Source organism: Oreochromis aureus, linkage group 6 (genome assembly GCF_013358895.1).
Source record: "Oreochromis aureus strain Israel breed Guangdong linkage group 6, ZZ_aureus, whole genome shotgun sequence".
In the NCBI taxonomy this organism is placed as follows: Eukaryota; Metazoa; Chordata; class Actinopteri; order Cichliformes; family Cichlidae; genus Oreochromis; species Oreochromis aureus.
In genome coordinates this window covers 39,389,672-39,412,038 of record NC_052947.1, presented here as the reverse complement: position 1 = coordinate 39,412,038, position 22,367 = coordinate 39,389,672, and the positions used below count along the sequence as shown (strand labels likewise).

General features: G+C 46.8%; 1 protein-coding gene across 4 annotated transcripts in view; it reads right to left on the bottom strand.

Annotated features, from left to right (window-relative positions):
- rims1b (regulating synaptic membrane exocytosis 1b) overlaps window positions 1-22,367 on the bottom strand; it is a 94,181-nt gene that overhangs the window by 46,945 nt on the left and 24,869 nt on the right. For 3 of the 4 annotated variants that reach the window (XM_039613725.1, XM_039613726.1, XM_039613728.1), the window contains exon 2: window positions 13,923-14,136. In XM_039613725.1, the coding sequence (XP_039469659.1) occupies window positions 13,923-14,136 (214 nt within the window). Of the gene's footprint in view, window positions 1-737; window positions 1,111-13,922; window positions 14,137-22,367 lie in introns of those variants that run through there. The other variant, XM_039613727.1, reaches the window with a different exon arrangement.

Genomic DNA, 22,367 nt, shown 5'->3' with positions numbered 1-22,367 from the left:
TAAGAGTCTTGCTTGTGTATCAACAAACACCCAAATCTAATATAAAAAATGAAAAAAAATGCCAGTCCCATACTTGCTTCTTTCGAAACTTTGCAGAAACAAATAAAATATTAAAGAGCACGAAGAGCACCATGATGTGATAAACTCTGCTGTTTGATCTATTTTCTGTGAACATAGCTTGTTGGAGGCTGTGGTCAGAGGGGTCCTGTAAGAGATCACGCTTTCCTCTAAAACAGCTCTAATTTTATCGATAATATTTTTATGATTTGAATTTAGGAGCATGACCATGTTTCAGTTCATACCTCAGTTTGCTGATTAATTTAAAAGCAAGAACTGGAAGGAAAAAACCCCCCCAAAACACCCAGACTAGCGGGCTTCAGCGGCTCCACGTGGACATCATGATTTCATCTACAGAACTGTTACACCTCCATGGGTACTGCAGCGTTCTTCTTTATTAAGATGTATATTTTTCTGGATTGAAGAAGATGATATAACAAAAGATCTAATATAGGAGTTATAAGGCCAGAGAATAATATAGATACAGAGCACGTAGAACTGTGATTTCTAACTGTGTCACATGAAAGTTCAAACATTTTTGCTCCATTAGGCCATCATTCTTACAACTGGTAAAACCAGCTACAAATTAAGAGTGACGATTACACCGATTTAAGATAAAAATGATTAAATCCCAGTCTTTATCGTCTAAATCAAACCCACAGACAACATCAAATACTCACATGTAGCCATGGCTACAGAATATCACCTCACTTCAACAGCACGAAAAAAACAGGATTTATCTCCCTCCGTATTTATAATCCCGCTGGTTTATTTTGCGGAGAATAAAGCCACCACAGAAAGGAAACACAGTCATCCTTTGTATTACGTCGCAGAGCCTTGGCACAAAGTGAAGACAAAACACCTCTGGGACCTTTGGAAAGCCCCAAAATGTTACCCCTCCTTGACAGGCAGTGAGGTGCGCTGTTAGCAGTCAGTTTAGCAGTTAGCTCTCAGTGAGCCAAAGCACATTCATCATGGCCTGATTGAATCCTAGTTGGCGCATGTCCAGACTAATCTAAAGTAAATCAGCTGCCCGCACGGCCCACAGCTGTGGGGCAGCCGCCCAGCAACACACTACAGTCTCTTTCTCTCTGTGTCTTTCTCCACCTCAGCAGAGGGGCATCAGATTAGCAGTGGCCAGTAATCCCTTCACCCTTATACAACTCATCATCAGCTGACAATACCAGCTCACAATTCATAGCTTTTAACCTATAGTGCACCATGCCTCCCCTCCTTAAAGTGCATGATGTGATGTAACATCTAACCCAACAAACATCTGCCAAATGGCCAAATCTTATTATTTTCATATCAAATGTTAAACCAACTTTTAATTGTGATGCCACTGTGGCAACCTTTCTTCAGATCATCTACATCCCAGCTTTTTTTGGTAAGGCGCCAACTGTAATCTTTACTTTCTTCAACCAGAAATGAGCTGAAGTGCTTAAACTTACTCTGCACATGCCCGGTAAGATTGTCCCCGTCTGGGGCGCTGGATCATTTCACTGTGTTAGAAGTTTTGAACAAAAGTTAAACAAAACGACTGATGGTTTCTAAAAAACCCGATGCCCAACCTGCAGGACTGTTCTGGTAGATGTTTAGGTCTCTGAATAGAAACATCAGTGACTTCATCAAAAAATGCAAAAACGATGTGGGTCCATCTTAAAAAAATAAAAACCAAAAGCCATGGATGTGTCAGGATTTGAATGAGTAGATCTGGCATTTTCACATTGCCGTCCTGCGTTTGCCTTCTGGGCGCAGCCCTGGTTCCTCACCTGCCCTACTCACCAGCAAGGCTATATTTAAGACCAGCGCAGCCATCTATTCTCCGGCCAGTTCATCAGCTACCTCATGGTGGTAACCAGGCCTCATTGTTTCTTGTTTTTGTGTTCATGCTCTGTAATTTCCTTGTGTCTCCAATGTCCTTGTCAAGTCACCGCTTCACTCTCCTGCAGCTCAATTACCTGGACGCTGGTCTCCTTGGAGAGTCTCCACACCTCACCTTGGTTCCTTGGTATTACCAATTTTTATCAACATTTCATTGTGAATTACAGCCAGGTAGCTGCATCACTAACTCGCCTCACCTCCACCAAGATAATATTTGTCCCCAAACCTTAAGCAGCTTTTGTTAAGCTAAAACATTTGTTCACCTTTGCGCATATTTTAGTCTACCCTGACATCTCACAGCCATTCAGTAAAGCGGTAGATCAGATTCTAGAGTTGGGGGTTGTACTGTCAACATTCGGGGCCCCAAGGTAATCTCCAACCCTGTGTCTTCTTGCATTGCCTTACTCCTACGAAGTGGAATTATAATGTGGGTGACCAGGAGCTGTTAGCAGTCAATTGGCCCTAGAAGAATGGCGGGACCTTCTTGAAGGTGCTGAGCAACCTTTCACTGTTTGGACAGACCACAAAAATGTAACCTATCTAAGAACTGCTAAAAGACTTAACATCCGCCAAGCCCGTTAGTCTCTGCTCTTTGGTCACTTTAACTTCTCAGTCTCATATTGTCCAGGTTCCAGGAATATCAAGCCTGATGCCTTGTCCTGCCAGTTCCCCCTGTTGGGGAAACCTGCAGTCAGTTGAGACTGAAGAAGTCACTTGGATGAGTGACGAAACGTTTCTCCCACTGAAAACGCTACATCCAGATGAACAGAATCAACCTTTTGGGATTTCCTTACCTGGATGATTGAGCATCCATGAAGACAATGATTGTTATGCTTGCTCCAACCACTGATACCCCCTCACAGATCATGGTCATCCATTCCACTAGATTTTGTCACCAGTTTACCTGGAAAACCGTTATTCGTTCCATAATAGACAGATTCTCCAAATCAGCTCATTTGATTGCTCTAGATAAACTGCCTTTTGTCTCAGAGACTGCCAAGTTGGCCAGAAGGGCCGATGGCGCGATATGGCAGCCTCGCTTCTGTCAGTCTGCCCCAGGGCAGCTGTGGCTACAACTGTAGCTTGCCTCCACCAGTGTGTGAATGTGTGTGTGAATGGGTGGATGACTGGGTATGTAAAGCGCTTTGGGGTCCTTAGGCGGGGCTAGTAAAAGCGCTATACAAATACAGGCCATTTACCATTTACCATTTACCATGCCAAGCTTCTTGTTGATCATGTTTTTTAGACTCCACAGCATTCCTATGAAGATTGTCTCTGATAGAGGGCCTCAGTTTACTTCACAGGTTTGGAAAGCCTTCTGCTCTGCACTGCCATGGTCAGCCTCCATTTTCCAAATATCATCCTCCATCCAATGGCCAAACCGAGAGACTCTGGAATCAGCTCTCTGCTGCATCACCACACAAAACCCAGCAACCTGGTCTTCACATCTTCCTTGAGTAGAGTACGCACATAATTCACTTACCTCATCTGCAACTGGTCTCTTGCCCTTTGAAGCCTCCCTAGGTTACTGACCTCTCCTGTTCCCAGAAGTCGAGACTGACTTTGCGGTTTACTCTGGTCCAAGTCCAACGCATCTGGACTTGGACCAGGGAGGCTCTACTCAAGACAATGGATCGTCAGTGCCGCTACACAGACCGAGTAAGGTCTCATGCCTGCTCCCAGGTTTGAGTCAAGACAAAAGGTATGGCTCACCGCTAAAGACATTCCTCTGAATTCACTTTCCCGTAAACTTGCTCCACGTTGCATCAGTAAAAATAAGAGATTGAATCTGTCCTCATTCCTGCGGCAGTTAAACTAAAGCTCTCGGGCGCTCACTTGGTTTCCTTACCCAGAGCCTCACAACCTCCACCTGTAAGTAAGCCTGCAGAATGAATATTCCTCTCTCCTCCTTGCATTAACTCCTCATTCTCAGAACTACACTCGCCCTCTTTTCCAGTGCCTCCATGTCAGAGACTCCGCACTACGTACCCTCGTTGTGTCATTTCTAATCTCTGTGTTCGCAATAAACTTTACTAAAATCTTATCGCTGTTCCGTTTGGTGTCTGCATTTGGGTCCACTCCCATGTACTGGCCTCAGGCCCCCCTTGACAGGATGGTCCATGACAAGGTCTCTGTGCACGGACCCCAGCCTTGACATGCAATAACCTGAAGACTTCAACCGTGCACGCTAGACAGTCAAACAGGTGAAGACAGAATACAGACTTTTATTATCTCTATGCAACTCTGTTGGACCCCCTATCATGGCTCTCACATCCTGCCACCATCGTTCTGTCTCCCTTGACAGTTGGAGCTTCTACATCAGTAATGCACACCAGGACTACGCTTACAATAATGGGCTAGACCTTCTCCAGCTCATAAGCGTGGACTAACATTCATATGGATGCACGACACGGCTGTGTTCTCAGCCCCTTCCACTTCCTCCATTCACTCTACATCATGACTGCTAAGCACAAAAAGCCACAAACATCATTTAAAAGTCTGACACAGCAAAAATTGTTACTGTTAACATCAGAAACGACAAACACAGATATAAATGTCCTCCTGGATCCAGAGACTCAGTTCATCCTGTTGTGGCGAGAGTTGTTTTTTTTATCCTTAGTGGAGGTATACAGTCTTGCTTTTATTTTTTTATTTCATTTTTACTTTTTTAAACACATTATTATTATATAACCCATTGCATACCACAGTAAAATTTCAGGAAATCATGAAGGTATTAAAAAAATAGATACCACCCAACCCCACTACTGGACAGATCATTTTCAGCACTTATATTGAGCTTCATTCACCACCGTCTGCAGTATGCGTTGCTTTGCAAGTTGTTGCCACTTTCATCCCCAAGCTTTATCCTGAAATTAGATCATCATACAGAAGACGTGTGTCAGTGTGCTCTGGATCCAGAGAGAGACATTTATCAAAGCACACCTCTGTATATGCATCAAACCTTGCACCATGGATGGGGGAGAGTAGTAAACAATAAAGAATTTATAGGAACACGCGCACAAACAAACACACACACAAACACACACAAAGAGGATGTAATACATTTAATCCTTTACTGGAGTGATTGCACTCTGTGTTCCTAGATAGCCTGAAACATGTCGTAAGGGGAATTAGTGTGTCAGTGTGTATATGCTGGTGTGTCATTGCATAGATATATACATACACCTGATAATGAGTATGCGTGAGAGAGACACAGCATGATGTGAGACCCTCCAATCAGCTCTCTCTGTCCATACGGAGCCCACTCGGGTGTCACCACGGGTTCATGTCGCAGCTTGACTGCATGCCATGGAGTGAGGACGTGTCTCTGCAGATGTGCATTACAGGACTTGTATGTAGGACGCTTCTCAAACCTTCATGCCTAGAAGAGTGTTGCGTGGGCGACTGCCTGTAGGCGAGGTGTGTGTGTGTGTGTATGCGTGTGCAGAGAATAGGCAGTGTTGTTGTTTCTGTCGCGTAATAATGTCAACCTCCTTCTGCCTAAAAATGTGCTTCTCCATGGTAACCAAATCACACAGACAAGCCAGTGAGGGAAAGGGCTACAAAGCAGTGTGTGTGTGTGTGTGTGTGTGTGTGTGTGTGTGTGTGTGTGTTTAGTGCTAAAAGACAATAACAACAAAAATTAAAAAGATATAATTGTCACCTGACAAATAATCTGACTGAAGCTTTGGCCGCATTCAAAAGAACGTGAACAAGGACTCATTTCTCCTATTCGTTCCTTCTGTTTCTTTCCTCTTTTAACCTTTATTTCGGCTTTCCATCCCATTTGTTTTATCCTTTCTTTCTTTTGCCTCCTTATTTACATTTTCCCCTTCATCAACATGTAATTGAGCTAAATGCTTCCTTGTATCCTCTGCTCCTTTTACCTTTCCTTTCCCCTTTAAACTTTGATTAGCTTGTCTGTTTCTGTTTGAACGTTCCTTTCCTTTCCTTTCTTTTCCTGGATCCTTTTCATTTGCTCTGTTTTTTATATTTTCATTCCTCTCAATTCCTCTTCTTTTCTTTATTTTCCTTTATTGCTTTTCCATTCCTCCACTTTTTTCTCTCCTCTTTCTACATTTATTTTCCTTAAACCCTTTTCTTTCATTTACACTCATGTTTCTTTTTTCTATTTCTTTCCTTACTATTCATTTCATTTCATCTCTTTCCCATTCTAACCTTTCTTGGCTTCATTGGTTCTGCTCTTTTTATTTCCATTCTTATTCCCTTTCCCTGATTTCCTTGTTCCTGTCCTTTGTTTTCATCCTCCCCTTTCATATTTCCTTTTCTTGATGTGTATCCCAATTTTTCCTTATTTTCTTTCTATAAATTTCTTTTGTGTTTTACTTTCATACCTGCACCCACCCCTCTGTTTCCTTTTCGTTCCCTCTCTTCTCAAAGCTTTGACTTCTGTTTCCTCTTTCCTATTATTCCTCAGCCCTTCTCTCCTCTCATTGGTTTCTCTCCTCATTCCTCTTCCTCCCCTCTTCTTTTGCATTTTTCCTCTCCATTCCTTATTTCTTATCAATAAATCTTTCTTACCTCCTCCACCTTTCTCATCTTTCCTTTCTCTTGGTTTAATTTTCCCTCTTTCCCTTTCTCCTTGGCTTTTCTCTTTCCATTTTCTTTCTTCTTTTTCTAATCTCTCCTCACTTTCTCGCCTAGCTGACACACCTGGCTGACTTGACAAATGAAGACACGGCACACCTGTCACTCTTATGTCTCTAATTCTCCACCCCCACCCTCTTTATTTCCCACCCCCGGCGTCTGGGACGTCCATCTGCTGACAAAACGGGAAAGGCGTGCGTTGCTGCAGCAGCTCGGCCGGCGGCTGCGGCGGCATTTGACGAGAACAGCATTCATTTAGGCCTGAACTGCGCGAACATCAGCTTTCCTTAAATGGGCAGAATAGATGGGAGCCTTGGGGATGGCAGATCAGTGGGGAGACGCAGTGGGCTTTCAGTGTGCGCAGCAACCCCGCCTTCAACACAAACACATGCCTCGACAGGATGACATACGAGGCGGTGCTGAGTGTAAACTGCCATCATTCACAGGGAATGGTAAATCGTGAATGGTGAGAAGAAAGACGACCGGCGAAGACATAATGCTCCATTTCCACTAATAAGGCTGTAGATCAAGTGTGTAAGCAGGCCAGACCCACTCTGTGGCGAGGAAGACTGAAGGAAAAAGCAAAGGTGGCGTGGCTGTAAATCCACACCAGTTTTCCACTTCCGATCTTGAAATGCCTTTCTCACCACGCTCTACATCACCGAGCTAAAAAGAGCTTTTAAAACCACATAAGATTAAGCAAAATTACACAATGTGGTCACGGTTCCTCTCACGCACGTTTGGGAAGAAAAATCCAACATACATTTCTCACCAGCTTGACAACATTTTAAATGAAAAAGATTTCCTCTTGAAGTGTTTTGTGCACAAAACACTAAACGCAGCAGTGTATGTGGACAAAGTGCATTTTTAAAATTGCATTACAGACGACAGTGATGTAAACCAGTAGTGTAACAACAGGAAAATTTTCTATGGCTGACATTGTTTTTGGAATGACCAAAAAACCTTGCGTGTGCTCACCAAGCATTCCTGCTGTCCTCCAGTGCATATGTTTATTCTTCTACCGCAGTAGCTTTGCTTGATTTACAGTTAAGAACAATCCTTGTTTGTCTCATACTTGGCCTCGGTGCAGCCCTTCAGTTCCTCTGCTGTCTGAAACAAATCCATATCCCCCTTTAAGCCAACTTTCTACTGATTGGTTGGATCTTGCAAACTAAAGATTTGACCAGCGGGTTCCTGTGCTCACAGCCACAGCTGAACTAATGTTCTGCATTTGTATCAGCTTATATACAACTTTGGTTAAGTAAAGGGAAACGTTATGGGTAAGTAGCCAACACAGAAGTCCTTGTGTGCCTTCCTTGAAAAAACCCCCATCAACACAGAGACTGACATTAATGGCGATGATGCTATACGTATGTAAGAGAGGGGGAAAATCAACAAAACAAAATAAGAACCAAAAATCCTCCAAAAAGCCCACCGGAAGCACAGGTAATGGCTGCAGCTGGCAGTTGGTTTCACTTCACTAAAGAAGTTCTTTGTGTGCATTTATTTTGTCTTCTCCACAGCATGGGCTAAGTTAGGGGTCCAACAACAACACAACTACAACATGTAGACAATGGATCTACAAAGGTCTGCACAGCATTAATACACAACCCCACCGGTCCCTTCGGATGACCATATAAGGAGACCTGCTATTGCTGATGTCACACATCTGGAAGAGTAGAAAAAAACTGTTTCATGTTGGAGCCTTTCTGAGATCTTAATTAAGCAAACATAGAGGAGAGAGAGATTTTGATTTCAGATTTTGGATATGAAATGTAGCAAAATGTTTACTTTTTTCTGGCTCCTGTCAGTTGTTTATCTGATTTTCACATCATTCTTCTGATTAAACTCTGTTTGATCTGCTATTTTTCTCACAGTAAAGTTCTGGAAAGTTAAGTCGATTTCTCTGTTGGTTGAAGATCTTATATCTCTGTGCTTGATTTATGAGGAGCGACCTCATTACGTGAAACCCAACCATGTTTAATAGGAGCAGAAAATAGGAAAAGAACAAGAGGTCCTCTTTTAACCGAGAGGTTTGTTTAAAAACTGACTGCTTGCTGATTGCTCTTTTTTCTTGCCCAGTCGGACTCTTTGAACTCAGCAGTAGGAACAGCCACACAAAGCGTGTCCAAAAAGCTCTTTGAATTGTTTACGTGGGCCTTCGCTTTCCAGCGAGGATGATAATAATAGGAGCTGAAACAAAGCACTTTAAGCATTAAAAGGCGCGTCTTCAGATTGTTGACACTGACGTATCCAGTCAAGGAAGTCCTGTCATTAGAGCTGCACGGCGTGCATGATGGACATAGCCGTCAGCTTTCAAATCCAGGATGTGCTGTTAAATCTTCCTGCCTGATAAACTGTTTTATATCTAAAAAAGGGTGTACAGCTTTGTGTCGGTGAATCGGCAGGAAAAGAGAAAAGGCGTAAGCTGGGACAATTAAAGCAGGGAGAAAGCGTGCGTGTTATACAGACTGCAGATTGAGTCGTGTATGAGAAGAGAGGAGTGAAGTGTGCAGAGAGAGCAGCAGGTTAGTTGCCTATACTGAGAAACATGATGGAGATTATGCAGTGCTTCCGCCCTTCTGGTAAAAAACTGCAGTGTGAGCACGACGCACTGAGAGACAAAGATTTAGCACTGGTAGTATCGGTGTGTAGGAGTTTGAATGTGTTAATAGTAGCTCGCAGGTCACAAACTCACTGAATGCTTACAAATATGTACGCATACAACAGCTGCAACCAGATAAGAGAAAAACAAAAAATGAAGAGTGTATATAATAGTTTGGAAAAGCCTTAACGTGGCTCGAAATGCATTTTTCATTGGCACTGGAAGATGTCAGGTGTCTGTGTTAGGAGCCTGTCTGTTCTCCACTGGGAGGCAGTGCGCCTCTACAAAGCAGACAGATTGTCAGCAGTTAGTTCAGTTTCTGGAAGCCATCTGGAGCTGACATTAAACACACATAAACAAACACTCAGCCATTAACAAGCTATAGCACCAGCAAAAGCAGGGCAGCTTCACAGAGAGGGCCATGAAACACACACCAGCTTCTTATCACACTGCAGAGCTCGCTGTGTATCAACCTGGGGACTGTTTAAAACTAATCATCCTGCCTTTTTATTTCACGTTTCAGACTATAATCACAAACATAATTGTCATAGGTATTGTGTATCATGTCCTGCAGACAGATGGCTGTTTCTGCTGCACTTCTACAGCCCAGAGGTGCTCGAGAAGACTGGCCATTTTTAAGCGCCATAAGGTTTATGATTTATAGTCCTATTTCTGCAGCTGTTGGGATCACCTCTCTTGATTTCTATTCAGGCTTTAAACTGTAAAACAATGAATCCTCTTTAATTCTATATGAGGAAGGTGCAACATCAAAAAACTGAAACTCACTGGCTTTGACTTTCTGAATGTCTCGGCAGTAACAACACTTTGGCAGCATTTTGCAGTGACCAAGCATTAACAGGAAGTGGTAAGAGGACAAACTGGAACATACATATATATATATAAATATACCTGGGCCCTTCCCGTCTCCCCATGGCAAGGCTGGTCTGGTCTCAAACACACAGGCAGGGAAAGCATGCACAGGCATGAGTGTGCATTCATTGTGCAGATAAAAGGTCTTTCTCGCATTCTTATATGCATGCCAGTTGAAATGCCAATCTCCCAGACCCCCTTTTTGTTTTATCTAAATATTTATTCCTCCCCTTCACAGCACAGCCATGCCTACAGCCATAGGAAGAGGGGTCAGGATGGGTCAGGATGGCTCAGACGCCCCTGCAGACAGCCTATGTCATGGCTCATGCTCGCTCTGCCTGCCAGTTCATTTTCAGGGTCTGCATTCATTCTCAGAATTAGAGTGCTAATACGGGGTCACCAGCCCGCTCCTCTAGGAACTCTTAAAACCGATGGCGGGTCTGAAATCCTCTTCTGAAACTGCGAATGAGCACAGACCCGTGTGTGGAAGGAGGGGACAATAGTTGTGACCCATGCAGCAAAATCCATGGATTGTCCAGCAAGTCTTACCCTGTCCTTCACTATGAGACACTTTGCAGGGGGAGGAGACAGACAATGGAAACAGAGTTAGTCAGGATTTATACGGAGAGAGTAACCGCTGAGGAGACAACAGTTCCAGGTGTCTCCACCCTGGATGGTACAGTAAAGGCTCAGAGAAATAACCAAACCATACAAACTATCAGAGACTCCCTTTGTTCAGTTAAGTCAGTAATCCACAAGTGGATTTGTGCAAATACTGGCTACGTTCCAACCCGATAGCTTGCTCTCTTGCATCTGATACTGCTGTTTTCTTGTTTTTTAAATGACAGATGACACCAATATGTAAGAAACTGAACTTATTCGCTTTTACATCATATTTCCAGGATAGAAATCAGCTCCAGATCTAAACGCAGCCAGCATTTCCTTCCTTTACCTTCGAGTAGTACAGACGTCACATTCACAGCACATAGAGAAAACAGAAAAAAACAAAAGAAAAAAGGATGCTAACCACTTTGTCCTCCTTTGTGGCATGCAGTCCAGGTAGCAGGGAGAATCAAGAAAAGTGAGGGAGGGGTGGGTCGGAGTAGGAAAGGAGAGAAATAAATGATAAAATGAACGGAGAAGTAGAGGAGGTGAAGTTGTGACGTGGAAGAGCGGACAGATTGTGAGAAGAGAAGGGCAAAGAAATGAGGAGAAAGAGGATGTGGTGCAAACATCTGTTAGTTACATTCTGCAGAGTTATTTCACATACTTCATAATCAGAGTCTGAGGGCAGCGGAGACAACAGCACGCACATGTATGTGATTGCTGACACGTTAGGCTGCGGCTGCATGCAACATGCTTGCTCGTGACCTGCGACAGGATCAGGATGTGCCATGCCTCCTCAGCACACAGACAAATTTAGGACACTAAAAGCAACACAGAGAACCGTTCTGTTTTTTTGGACACATCTTCCCTTTTAAACCCATTTTCTGGATTTATACCCTGCAAACAATCTCAGGTCCTTTAAATCCAAAATATTTGGTGTATTAAACTAACAGAGTTAGCGCCTAGGTGTTCCAGGGTCATGTAGAGGCTAAGCTTTGTGGTTTGTGTGTCGCTGTGATGCCTTCTGCAGGGCACAGGGCAGAACTACACAGCTCTGTCAATCAGAATTAATTAATTATTACGCTAAGCTGCTTATGAACAAGTAAACGTTTGTTTCCTGATCATTTCTCCCTAATTATTTTGTTTTTATAGTTTTGCAGAGCCCCTGTATAGCAAGTCATCTGAGAATGGATCTTTGTCCTTTTGTCAAAAGGGTCTCTAGCTTTGAGTTTGTGAAATTATGTCCAGGGAAGTGCAACATACTGATGTCGTGTACAGCGTGATATTTTACCCGGGTTGTTTAGACAGACGGTTTTTGTAGTACAGTTTTAAAATGATCCCCCAGAAAACAGGTTTTTGATATTTACTTCATGTTGACTTTAAAATGGTTTATGGTAAGAGTATTTTTATGGCAATGTTCTAAAATTACATTTAGTACTCGTCTTTGTACTGCGGTATTTTTGTAATGACAAAAAGCCTGTTTCTATCCAGCTCACTTTTAAAGTGTATGTAGTGCATTCATTAAAATGCACGTGATGAAGCAAGCTGTGCATACAGTATATTTATAGAGCACTAAATGTAATTTTGAGGTACAAACTTCTGCCTGGAGGAAAATAAAGTGTTCTGCTCATGTGGAGTAAATGAGCAGTCTGTAGGCAGGAGAAAAATTTTATGTGATGCAACAAATCTCACACTTTCCTAATGCTGTTATTTTGCATGACTGGACAAACGGGCCGGGACAGAGGCAAGCACTGCCGAGACCACGAGAGCGTCACTTCTGACACATCACTCCCACATAGTACACACACGCTCGGTAATGCACATACACAAATAGAGAGTGGAGCACGACTTGCATGTTGCGTATTCCTTGTAAGGACTTATTAATGAAATTGTCTTGTGAATGCAGAAACTTTTAGTTCAAAATAAATGAAACAAATCTTAGAAAGAATTTTGATAAACGACGTATCAGCTTTAGGAGAGACGGACCAGAAAACTAAAGGGGAAAAATTATGTTCTAAAAATATCTATTAATGAACTGTAAATGAAGCATTTAATGAACAGATTTTGTGTTTGATGTCTTCTAACCCCAGTTAATTAGGCAGGTTTATAGATTAATTGATTCATTATGTCAAAGTGGCACAAATACAGAAACAAATAAATGAACAAAAATCTCCAGCAAGAAGATCAAAGCAGTAAAGACATGAAGTTACACCTAAAATAATATTTAAAGGATTTTCCTCCTTGAAATTTCACTTGTAAAATTTCTATTAAATTCCATTTATAACCATGAAGTTCTTCGAGAAGACCACATTGTCTGGTTTTATTTGAAGTCCAAATAAGTTCGTATTTGTTGTATTTATAGATGATACTAGCCTCCTCTCTTTACTTCCGTCAAGCAGTGTGCCTGCTGTTAAAGTAATATTAATGGCTGTACCAGCAGGGATACTATCTTTAGCCGCTTTTTTGACTGGCCTTTTGAGTTCTGCATACGTGTGGTGCCAGTGGGAGTCCAGGCCCAGCTGGGATGGGCGGATACTGAACAGATTGGGAACCAGCAGGCCAAGGGTGGAGGGCTCATGGTCAGGTAAGATAACCAGAAGGTGGGCCTCTCTCTTGGGTTGGAGGAGAGCCCAGAGAAAGCTTGGATGGAAGAGGGGCCGGGTCTTAAAATAGCACAAACATGCTTAGTTTATGGCTGGAAGGCTCATGGATTCAACATGAATCCCATGAATGGAGATAACGTGGTGATACAGTCTGTGTCTTTCATTATAATAAGCTGCTTTTTAGCTTGTAGTCCAGGCTTGGTGCAGGTCAGTGCATTTAGTGCATTGCTGGCTTTAGTTAGGCATTTTATTTCTTTTTTAGACATACAATATTACCCAGACAAGCTGTTTATCAGCTGACTCTTCACGTGGCACCACCAGCACCTGAAATATATCTTTATATCTTTGGTACTGACATACGCAACTACACAGACTAAATTTTATCTTAAAAATATACACTTAAGCCTAGAACTTAGCATGATTGCTCCCAACATTTTGGTTTACTGTTGGTTTCACTGAATACTTGCAAACCTAATATTCCCATCAGCCCCTGTTTTGGAAGAATGGCTTGGCTATGTCTCGTGCCAAGCCATTCTTCCAATACACTTTGTTCTCACCAAAGTGTGACAAGGAAACAAAAAAAGCAGACGTAACGAACACACAGAAGCAGAAGGAGCGATCGTGTATCGTCTACAGCAGGAATGAGGTGAGTACGAGAGGACGAAGGAAAACATTCAGAGAGTTCTCACATTGTTGGAGCGCAGAGAGACCCGCCCTCCACAGCGAGCGCAGAATTTGATCTGGCAGTAGGAGCAGAGGTGGCCGCAGCCATCTGCAAACTTAGTCTTGCGGCAGATGCCGCAGGTGGGCGCGTCGTCCTTCTGCTGGGTCTGCTGGCGCCGCGTCTCGGCCCCGATGCGACGCACTTCCTGTTTGTAGCTCTCAAACTGCTTGTGCAGTGTTCTGAAAGGCAAGAAGACAGAAGTGGAAGATTGCCCATTAGTGGTACATCATGAACTTTAGTTTGTTAAACTTCTTAACTCACCAGCTCTCTTCACAGAGATCTTGATGTCTAATTATGCATACACCAAACCAGAAGAAGATGTTGAAGGATGTCTGAATAACTGAATAATTCTTAGAATAAATAAATCGTTCAGAAAAAGAAAGTGATGTTTCGGTTAAAGGAAAATAAGTGGCAATTAGAGCTCCACTTGAAAGGTCCCTTTAAGAAAAAGAAAAAAAATCATACACCCAATTAAGTGAAACTTCAGCTCAGTTTTGTGCTCTGTGGCTCACAGCCTTCCTCCCTCCCTGCTTCCCGGGATGCCAGTGATGGAAATAACCCGAGTGTGAATTGCAAATCAGGCCATGTGAAAACACCCACAATGTTGTCTCCACAGAAGTGTCAAAGGAATGCTGAATTAGCATAGCATGGCTTGCATATACGGGACCCAGACAGGGACTTTAATTACCTCGCTTAGTAAGAGATTTAAGACAGGAAGGAGATGGCTTCATTCACACATTTGCAGCCAATTTGTCTATTTGTGTAACCAAACAAACTTTATTCAGGGCTCTCGCAGCACACCGATGTTATAGCTGAGCTATTTGTCAAAAACTGTGAAATTCACACTTCTGCACACTTGATAAAGTTGAAAATGACAAATGAATGAAACCCACAAATAAAGTGGGACAAGTGGAAAACCTGCTGGTCATCAGGGCGCTGAATGCTCCACACTGATTTGTGTTTTCCACACAGGCTTTACTTGGACAGCCTACTCAGCCACAACTGTAAGAGAAAAACATCAATACTTTCAATAATCTGACAGTTTAGTCCATGCTAACCAGCTAGCCCCGCCCCTGCTCATCTTCTGTTTTCCCATTGGCTGGGTCACAGGGCAAACTGCTGTTGTGGTGGTTTTGATATAATTAAGCTGGGTCTCCAGACAGCTTCTTGTCCTGTGGCCCAAAACTTCAACTGTAACCAAAGTATGTGTGGGAAACACTGCTGAGGTAACAGAGCTGTGAGCTTAGAAACAGCACCCATCACAAGCACCCAGATCTCGAGATAACTTAATAATAAATACATTTAAAAGACCTTCAAATACACTTAGTGTAGACTGGTTACCTTGGTCTATTGTAAGCAGACATCGCTTTCTGTATGTCAGCTGCTGGGCAGGAAACGGGTTGAAAACATAACACCTGATCTGTTGTCAACAGCTTTCCATGGTACAAATAATCAAAGAGATAACTGTCCTCCACCATGACCCAATCAAAGTCCAAGAATGTTGCTTTGCCTCGACAGGATTTTTCTTTCTCTAAAAAGGTCTGTGTCAGTCCTAAGTAAAAGGCATTATATCCGGATGAAATCATAAACAATTTCAGAAAAATTTCTAGTCATCCTCAAATAAAGGAAAAAAGAATGTCGAATAGAAACTGTCAAAGCCGCAGACATGATTTTCTTCACTGATGCCTTTCTGCTTGTCTGTGGCTCACAGTGCTGCTGCAGCAGACTGCCACCATGCACAGTTGGAGCGGGGAGGAGCCTGGCGGTCTGGGACACATCTCGGCCAATCAGCTCACGCGAGAAATGGCTGGAACAGGCGCAGGAGGGCTGAATGAAATCTGCTTTTTTACATTAATGTTGAGGTTAGATGACAAATTAATTGGTTAAATTATTCGTTAGATAATCATTCAGGTATGTTATGTTTAATCTGAAATTATAAATCCTATAAAATACTATAAAATTAGCATCTAACTTAAGGGCTCAGCATACGAGCCTCCGTGCCATGTTTAATACAGATACAAGCTGCTTTAAAGTTCACAATCAGTTAACAAAAAATGACCACCGCTCCACACTACTCTCAGAGTGTTTCTTCTGGATTTCAAGATGTAGTGTCAAGAAAAGTAAAACATCCAGTTTGTGCACAGATTTTATGGTTTCCATGTTTATTCAAGTTTGTATTTATGTTTTACTTTGGTGACTCGGTGATGCACATGGTTAACTCACAGCAAGAGGGTTCTGGGTTCCAACCTTCCTGGGACCTTTGTTTTCCAGTGGCTGTTTGGTTAGTGTGACTAAAATATTGCTTCATTTCCAAGTGTATTAAAGAATGTTGATGGGTACCCATCAGTATTGTACAATAAGTTACTTTAATTTCTCACAGTGCATGATGACAATGATCCTGAGCTCTTAGTCCATCACCATTATTGGCTGTGTGTGACTGAGGAAAACAGGATGAAGCCTTGAAGGTTCAATAGATAATGAGAGGAGGACAGATACAAGCATCACAGGCTTCCAATAGAAAGTGTCTGCGCATGTCTGCAAAAATACACGCATGTTTTTACTTAAAATGCTTCAATTTAAGCTTTAATTTATGGTTGAATGGACATTTTCCAAAATTAAACCCTAAGCTGTATTTCAGATGAAAAACCGACATGAAGCTTCCACGGTAGCAACGTCATAAACATGACCCCTGACCCCAAGAAGCTATCCATCCTGCCAACGTGAGTCCAGGGGCTGAGCAAAGCATGGGCGCAATGGGAACAGCTGTCAGAAACAGAGGGTGCGCAGCAGGTTGTCATGGTAACGCAGCAGCATCAAGCGCTGGGTGTCAGCGGGTGTCAGTGCACCAGCTGTTCCTGTTCTTAGAGATACAGTTTCATCAGCCTTTTTCTATCGCTTCCACACATTCAGCAGACGTGCACCGTTAAAGCTGCACGACGCGGCTCATGATATAAAAATAAATCTGTGTTCTCAGCCTAAATCATGAGCTCAGCTGAGGAGGCTCTCGTCCCCCTTGTCTCCAAGTTTATCCGCACATATCCGCAACATCAGTGACAGTTTTCTGATTGCACGTGCTACTATTAGCTAACAAACTGCAACTATTGTGGATTTTAATCTGAATTAATGAACGGGGACCTATTCTGCTCATCGCCAGCTCCGTATATTTACCCTCGGACTCCATTAAAGTAGCTTTGCATGATTTATTAAGGAAATAATCTTTATGTATTTTATACTTGGGCTTGGTTTATCTGGTTGAACAAGTTGTTGAACTGCCCCTTCATTTCAATCCAGATGTTTTCTGATTAGCTGCCTCTTGCAAACAGGTTTGAGCAGAAGGTGGGTGGGGCTTCTTTGTGCCTGAGATGACTATGTTAGGGACATCCCATCTCTGTGACATCACATGAAACTTTGGACATGTTTAAAAAAAGATTACCTCACTAAGCATTTTCCTGATGACTTTGGTAAATTAGTTTCCAGTCTCACTGACTGCAGCAAGTTCAAATGTAGAGTCACAAAGAGGCACAAAGGAGAATAACAGAGGGTCTGTTTTAGGGCTGTGGCTTATGATTGACATATCCCTAAAATATGAGAATGCTGTGTCCCCTGGGGTCAGGGTCAGATCCATCTCTTCATCTAATCATGTCATGGTTCTGGGTCGGTGACCCAGTGTTTTTGATTTTGTACTCTTATTTTTGATATTATGAATTATGACAGTTTGTTTTGGTTTCCCAAGTGTTCATTCTGTGCTCCCTCTGTTTTCCGTCGTCCCTGCCTGTGTATCCCCTCTAGTGTGGTCAGGTCCCTGTGTGAAGCCCGCGTCTCGGAGTCTGTGTCCTTGCGTGTGTGTGTGTGTGTGTGTGTGTGTGTGTGTGTGTGTGTTTCCTGTTTTATTTTGAAGGTCCGTGTCTTATGTGAAGGTGTCCTGCTTTGCTTCCCTGTCTCGTCAGTCCTGATTTCTCCCAGCTGTGCCCTCCTTCTGTGTCTCATTCCCCTCGTTACTTCCCAGTGTATTTAAACCCTGTGTTTCTCTGAGTCTGTGTCGCGTCGTCCCTCAAGCTGTGTGTTTCCTTGTGTGCCTCCCGTCAAATGTAAGTTTATATTTCCCAGTTTAGTTTTGTATGCTTTCCCCTGCCAGCAATAAAGCTGAGTTTTGAGTTCATCCTTGAGTCTGAGTGTCTGCACCTTGGGTCCTACTCCTGCCTGCCACACAGCGTTTCATGACAGAACGACGCGACCAGACATGGACCCAGCAGCACTCAACCCACCAGAAGAACTGCGTCAAGACATTATTTACTCTGTGGAGAGACTCCTTAGACTCTGGTTAGAACATGAGGGGAAGGAGCTCCATTGCGCTTTGGAAACTAAGCTACAGAGATTGATTTCTGGTCTCCCTTGGCTTCTCGGTGCGCTCCACCCGCTCGAACAGGATTTTATCCTAAATGAGCTCCACATTCATCCCCAGCTGCTACAACTCACCTGCCCGACAGGCCGGACGTGGAGCTGCCCGGCCCATTGGAGTCATCATCAAAAGGAAGCGGCGATCACGCCGCCGGCGTCCATCACCACAGCTAGACCCCGTGACCTCTGAGTCGCCAGCTGTGGTAAAAGAAAGAGACAATATCCAAGAGTTTCCTGAATTTGGGACTGTTCATTCTGGAACCATTTGTTTTCACTCAGCTGCCCAGCCTCCTGCAGCCCACTCAGCTGCCCAGCCTCCTGCAGCCCACTCAGCTGCCCAGCCTCCTGCAGCCCACTCAGCTGCCCAGCCTCCCTCCTGCAGCCCACTCAGCTGCCCAGCCTCCTGCAGCCCACTCAGCTGCCCAGCCTCCTGCAGCCCACTCAGCTGCCCAGCCTCCTGCAGCCCACTCAGCTGCCCAGCCTCCTGCAGCCCACTCAGCTGCCCAGCCTCCTGCAGCCCACTCAGCTGCCCAGCCTCCTGCAGCTCACTCAGCTGCCCAGCCTCCTGCAGCTCACTCAGCTGCCCAGCCTCCTGCAGCTCACTCAGCTGCCTCCTGCAGCCTCAGCTGCCCAGCCTCCTGCAGCTCACTCAGCTGCCCAGCCTCCTGCAGCTCACTCAGCTGCCCAGCCTCCTGTAGCTCACTCAGCTGCCCAGCCTCCTGTAGCTCACTCAGCTGCCCAGCCTCCTGTAGCTCACTCAGCTGCCCAGCCTCCTGTAGCTCACTCAGCTGCCCAGCCTCCTGTAGCTCACTCAGCTGCCCAGCCTCCTGTAGCTCACTCAGCTGCCCAGCCTCCTGTAGCTCACTCAGCTGCCCAGCCTCCTGTAGCTCACTCAGCTGCCCAGCCTCCTGTAGCTCACTCAGCTGCCCAGCCTCCTGTAGCTCACTCAGCTGCCCAGCCTCCTGTAGCTCACTCAGCTGCCCAGCCTCCTGTAGCTCACTCAGCTGCCCAGCCTCCTGTAGCTCACTCAGCTGCCCAGCCTCCTGTAGCTCACTCAGCTGCCCAGCCTCCTGTAGCTCACTCAGCTGCCCAGCCTCCTGTAGCACTCAGCTGCCCAGCCTCCTGTAGCTCACCAGCTGCCCAGCCTCCTGTAGCTCACTCAGCTGCCCAGCCTCCTGTAGCTCACTCAGCTGCCCAGCCTCCTGTAGCTCACTCAGCTGCCCAGCCTCCTGTAGCTCACAGCTGCCCAGCCTCCTGTAGCTCAGCCTCCAGCCTCCTGTAGCTCACTCAGCTGCCCAGCCTCCTGTAGCTCACTCAGCTGCCCAGCCTCCTGTAGCTCACTCAGCTGCCCAGCCTCCTGTAGCTCACTCAGCTGCCCAGCCTCCTGTAGCTCACTCAGCTGCCCAGCCTCCTGTAGCTCACTCAGCTGCCCAGCCTCAGCTCACTCAGCTGCCCAGCCTCCTGTAGCTCACTCAGCTGCCCAGCCTCCTGTAGCTCACTCAGCTGCCCAGCCTCCTGTAGCTCACTCAGCTGCCCAGCCTCCTGTAGCTCACTCAGCTGCCCAGCCTCCTGTAGCTCACTCAGCTGCCCAGCCTCCTGTAGCTCACTCAGCTGCCCAGCCTCCTGTAGCTCACTCAGCTGCCCAGCCTCCTGTAGCTCACTCAGCTGCCCAGCCTGCTCCTCAGCCTCCTGTAGCTCACTCAGCTGCCCAGCCTCCTGTAGCTCACTCAGCTGCCCAGCCTCCTGTAGCTCACTCAGCTGCCCAGCCTCCTGTAGCTCACTCAGCTGCCCAGCCTCCTGTAGCTCACTCAGCTGCCCAGCCTCCTGTAGCTCACTCAGCTCAGCTGCCCAGCCTCCTGTAGCTCACTCAGCTGCCCAGCCTCCTGTAGCTCACTCAGCTGCCCAGCCTCCTGTCACTCAGCTGCCCAGCCTCCTGTAGCTCACTCAGCTGCCCAGCCTCCTGTAGCTCACTCAGCTGCCCAGCCTCCTGTAGCTCACTCAGCTGCCCAGCCTCCTGTAGCTCCATTTTCACCTCAGCTATCGCTCCAGCCATTAATTCAGTATGCTCTTCAGCCTCCTTCAGTTCGGCCTGCCACTGAGTTGCCCTTAGCCCCATCATCCACACTACCACCTGCTTCTCTTCCACCACAATCATCACCACACTCAGCCGTCCAGGCTACCACTCAGTCAGTCATTCACTCTATAGCCCTGCCATTAATGCACTCGGTAGCTGAGCCATTAGCCGCCTGGCCCGCAGCCAATTCAGCCACCCTTCCACCCGTTGCACCTCAACCACAACCGTCACTGCAGTCTCCGGCAGTTCAGCCTTCCCAGTGCAGTCTTCCACTCAACCACCAGCTCCACTTTCTCCCCAACCGTCACTACTACCTCTAGCTCAGTCTCCTGTACAGTCGCCTCTAGTTCGGTTCCCTGTGCAGTCACCCCTAGTTCATTCCCTGTGAAGCCATCAACTCCACCACCCACTCCTCTTTCACCACCACCAGTAGCTCAGCTCGCACCTGACCCATTGGCCCAGTTCTCCGTAGCAGTTCAGTTTTCTGGCCAGCGTGACATTGAGCCAGGGGTCCCAATTCCCTCTGGCTCTGCATCAGCTCCTGCTGGAGGCTCTGATGAGCCCATCCAGCACTCCGCGGCTCCCATGCCGCCACCTGCCTCTCCGCTGGAGGGTCCGAGGCCCGTCCCAGCCGCCTGTCCCCGCTGGAGGGTCCGAGGGGCCCGTCCCAGCCGCCTGTCCCGCTGGAGGGTCCGAGGCCCGTCCAGCCGCCTGTCCCGCTGGAGGGTCCGAGGGGCCCGTCCCAGCCGCCTGTCCCCGCTGGAGGGTCCGAGGGGCCCGTCCCAGCCGCCTGTCTCCGCTGGAGGGTCCGAGGCCCGTCCAGCCGCCTGTCTCCGCTGGAGGGTCCGAGGGGCCCGTCCAGCCGCCCTCAGCCTCCATGTCCGCAGCAGCCTCCGAGTCTTCGTCCTCATCAGCTGCATCGCCACGCCGTCGCCTGCAGCGCCGCCCGTCTCCGCAGCGCCTCCGTCTCAGCGGGCGCCACAGTCTCCGACTTCCATGCCGTCGCCTTCAGCCTCATCTTCACCTGGTCCAGCCTTCGAGCCTTCAGCCTCATCGCCCGGTCCAGCCTCTGCTTCGGCTTCAACGTCGCCCGGTCCAGCCTCTGCTTCGGCTTCAACGTCGCCCGGTCCAGCCTCTGCTTCGGCTTCAACGTCGCCCGGTCCAGCCTCTGCTTCGGCTTCAACGTCGCCTGGTCCTGTGGCTGCCACGCCCCCGTCTGTTCCTGCCTCGTCAGCTGGAGGGCCCGAGGAGCCCGTCCAGCCACCTGCTGCAGCCTCACCTGCATCGGCTCCGGCTTCGCCTGGCGCAGCCTCTGCATCAGCCTCTGCATCAGCCTCTGCATCAGCCTCTGCATCAGCCTCTGCATCAGCCTCTGCATCAGCCTCTGCATCAGCCTCTGCATCAGCCTCTGCATCAGCCTCTGCATCAGCCTCTGCATCAGCCTCTGCATCAGCCTCTGCATCAGCCTCTGCATCAGCCTCTGCATCAGCCTCTGCATCAGCCTCTGCATCAGCCTCTGCATCAGCCTCTGCATCAGCCTCTGCATCAGCCTCTGCATCAGCCTCTGCATCAGCCTCTGCATCAGCCTCTGCATCAGCCTCTGCATCAGCCTCACCTGCATCGGCTTCGCCTGGCGCAGCCTCTATCAATCCTGGAGCTGCGGGGGCCTCGCCGTTCTCAGGTCACCAACTGCTTCCACGTCGCCGCCGTCCGCACGGCCGGCCCCCCGAACTGCTTCCACGTCGCCGCCGTCCGCACGGCCGGCCCCCCGAACTGCTTCCACGTCGCCGCCGTCCGCCGCGGCCGCCCCCAACTGCTTCCACGTCGCCGCCCCGTCCGCACGGCCGGCCCCGAACTGCTTCCACGCCGCCGCCGTCCGGCCGGCCCCAAACTGCTTCCACGCCGCCGCCGCCGTCCGCGGCTTCCGTCGCCGCCGCC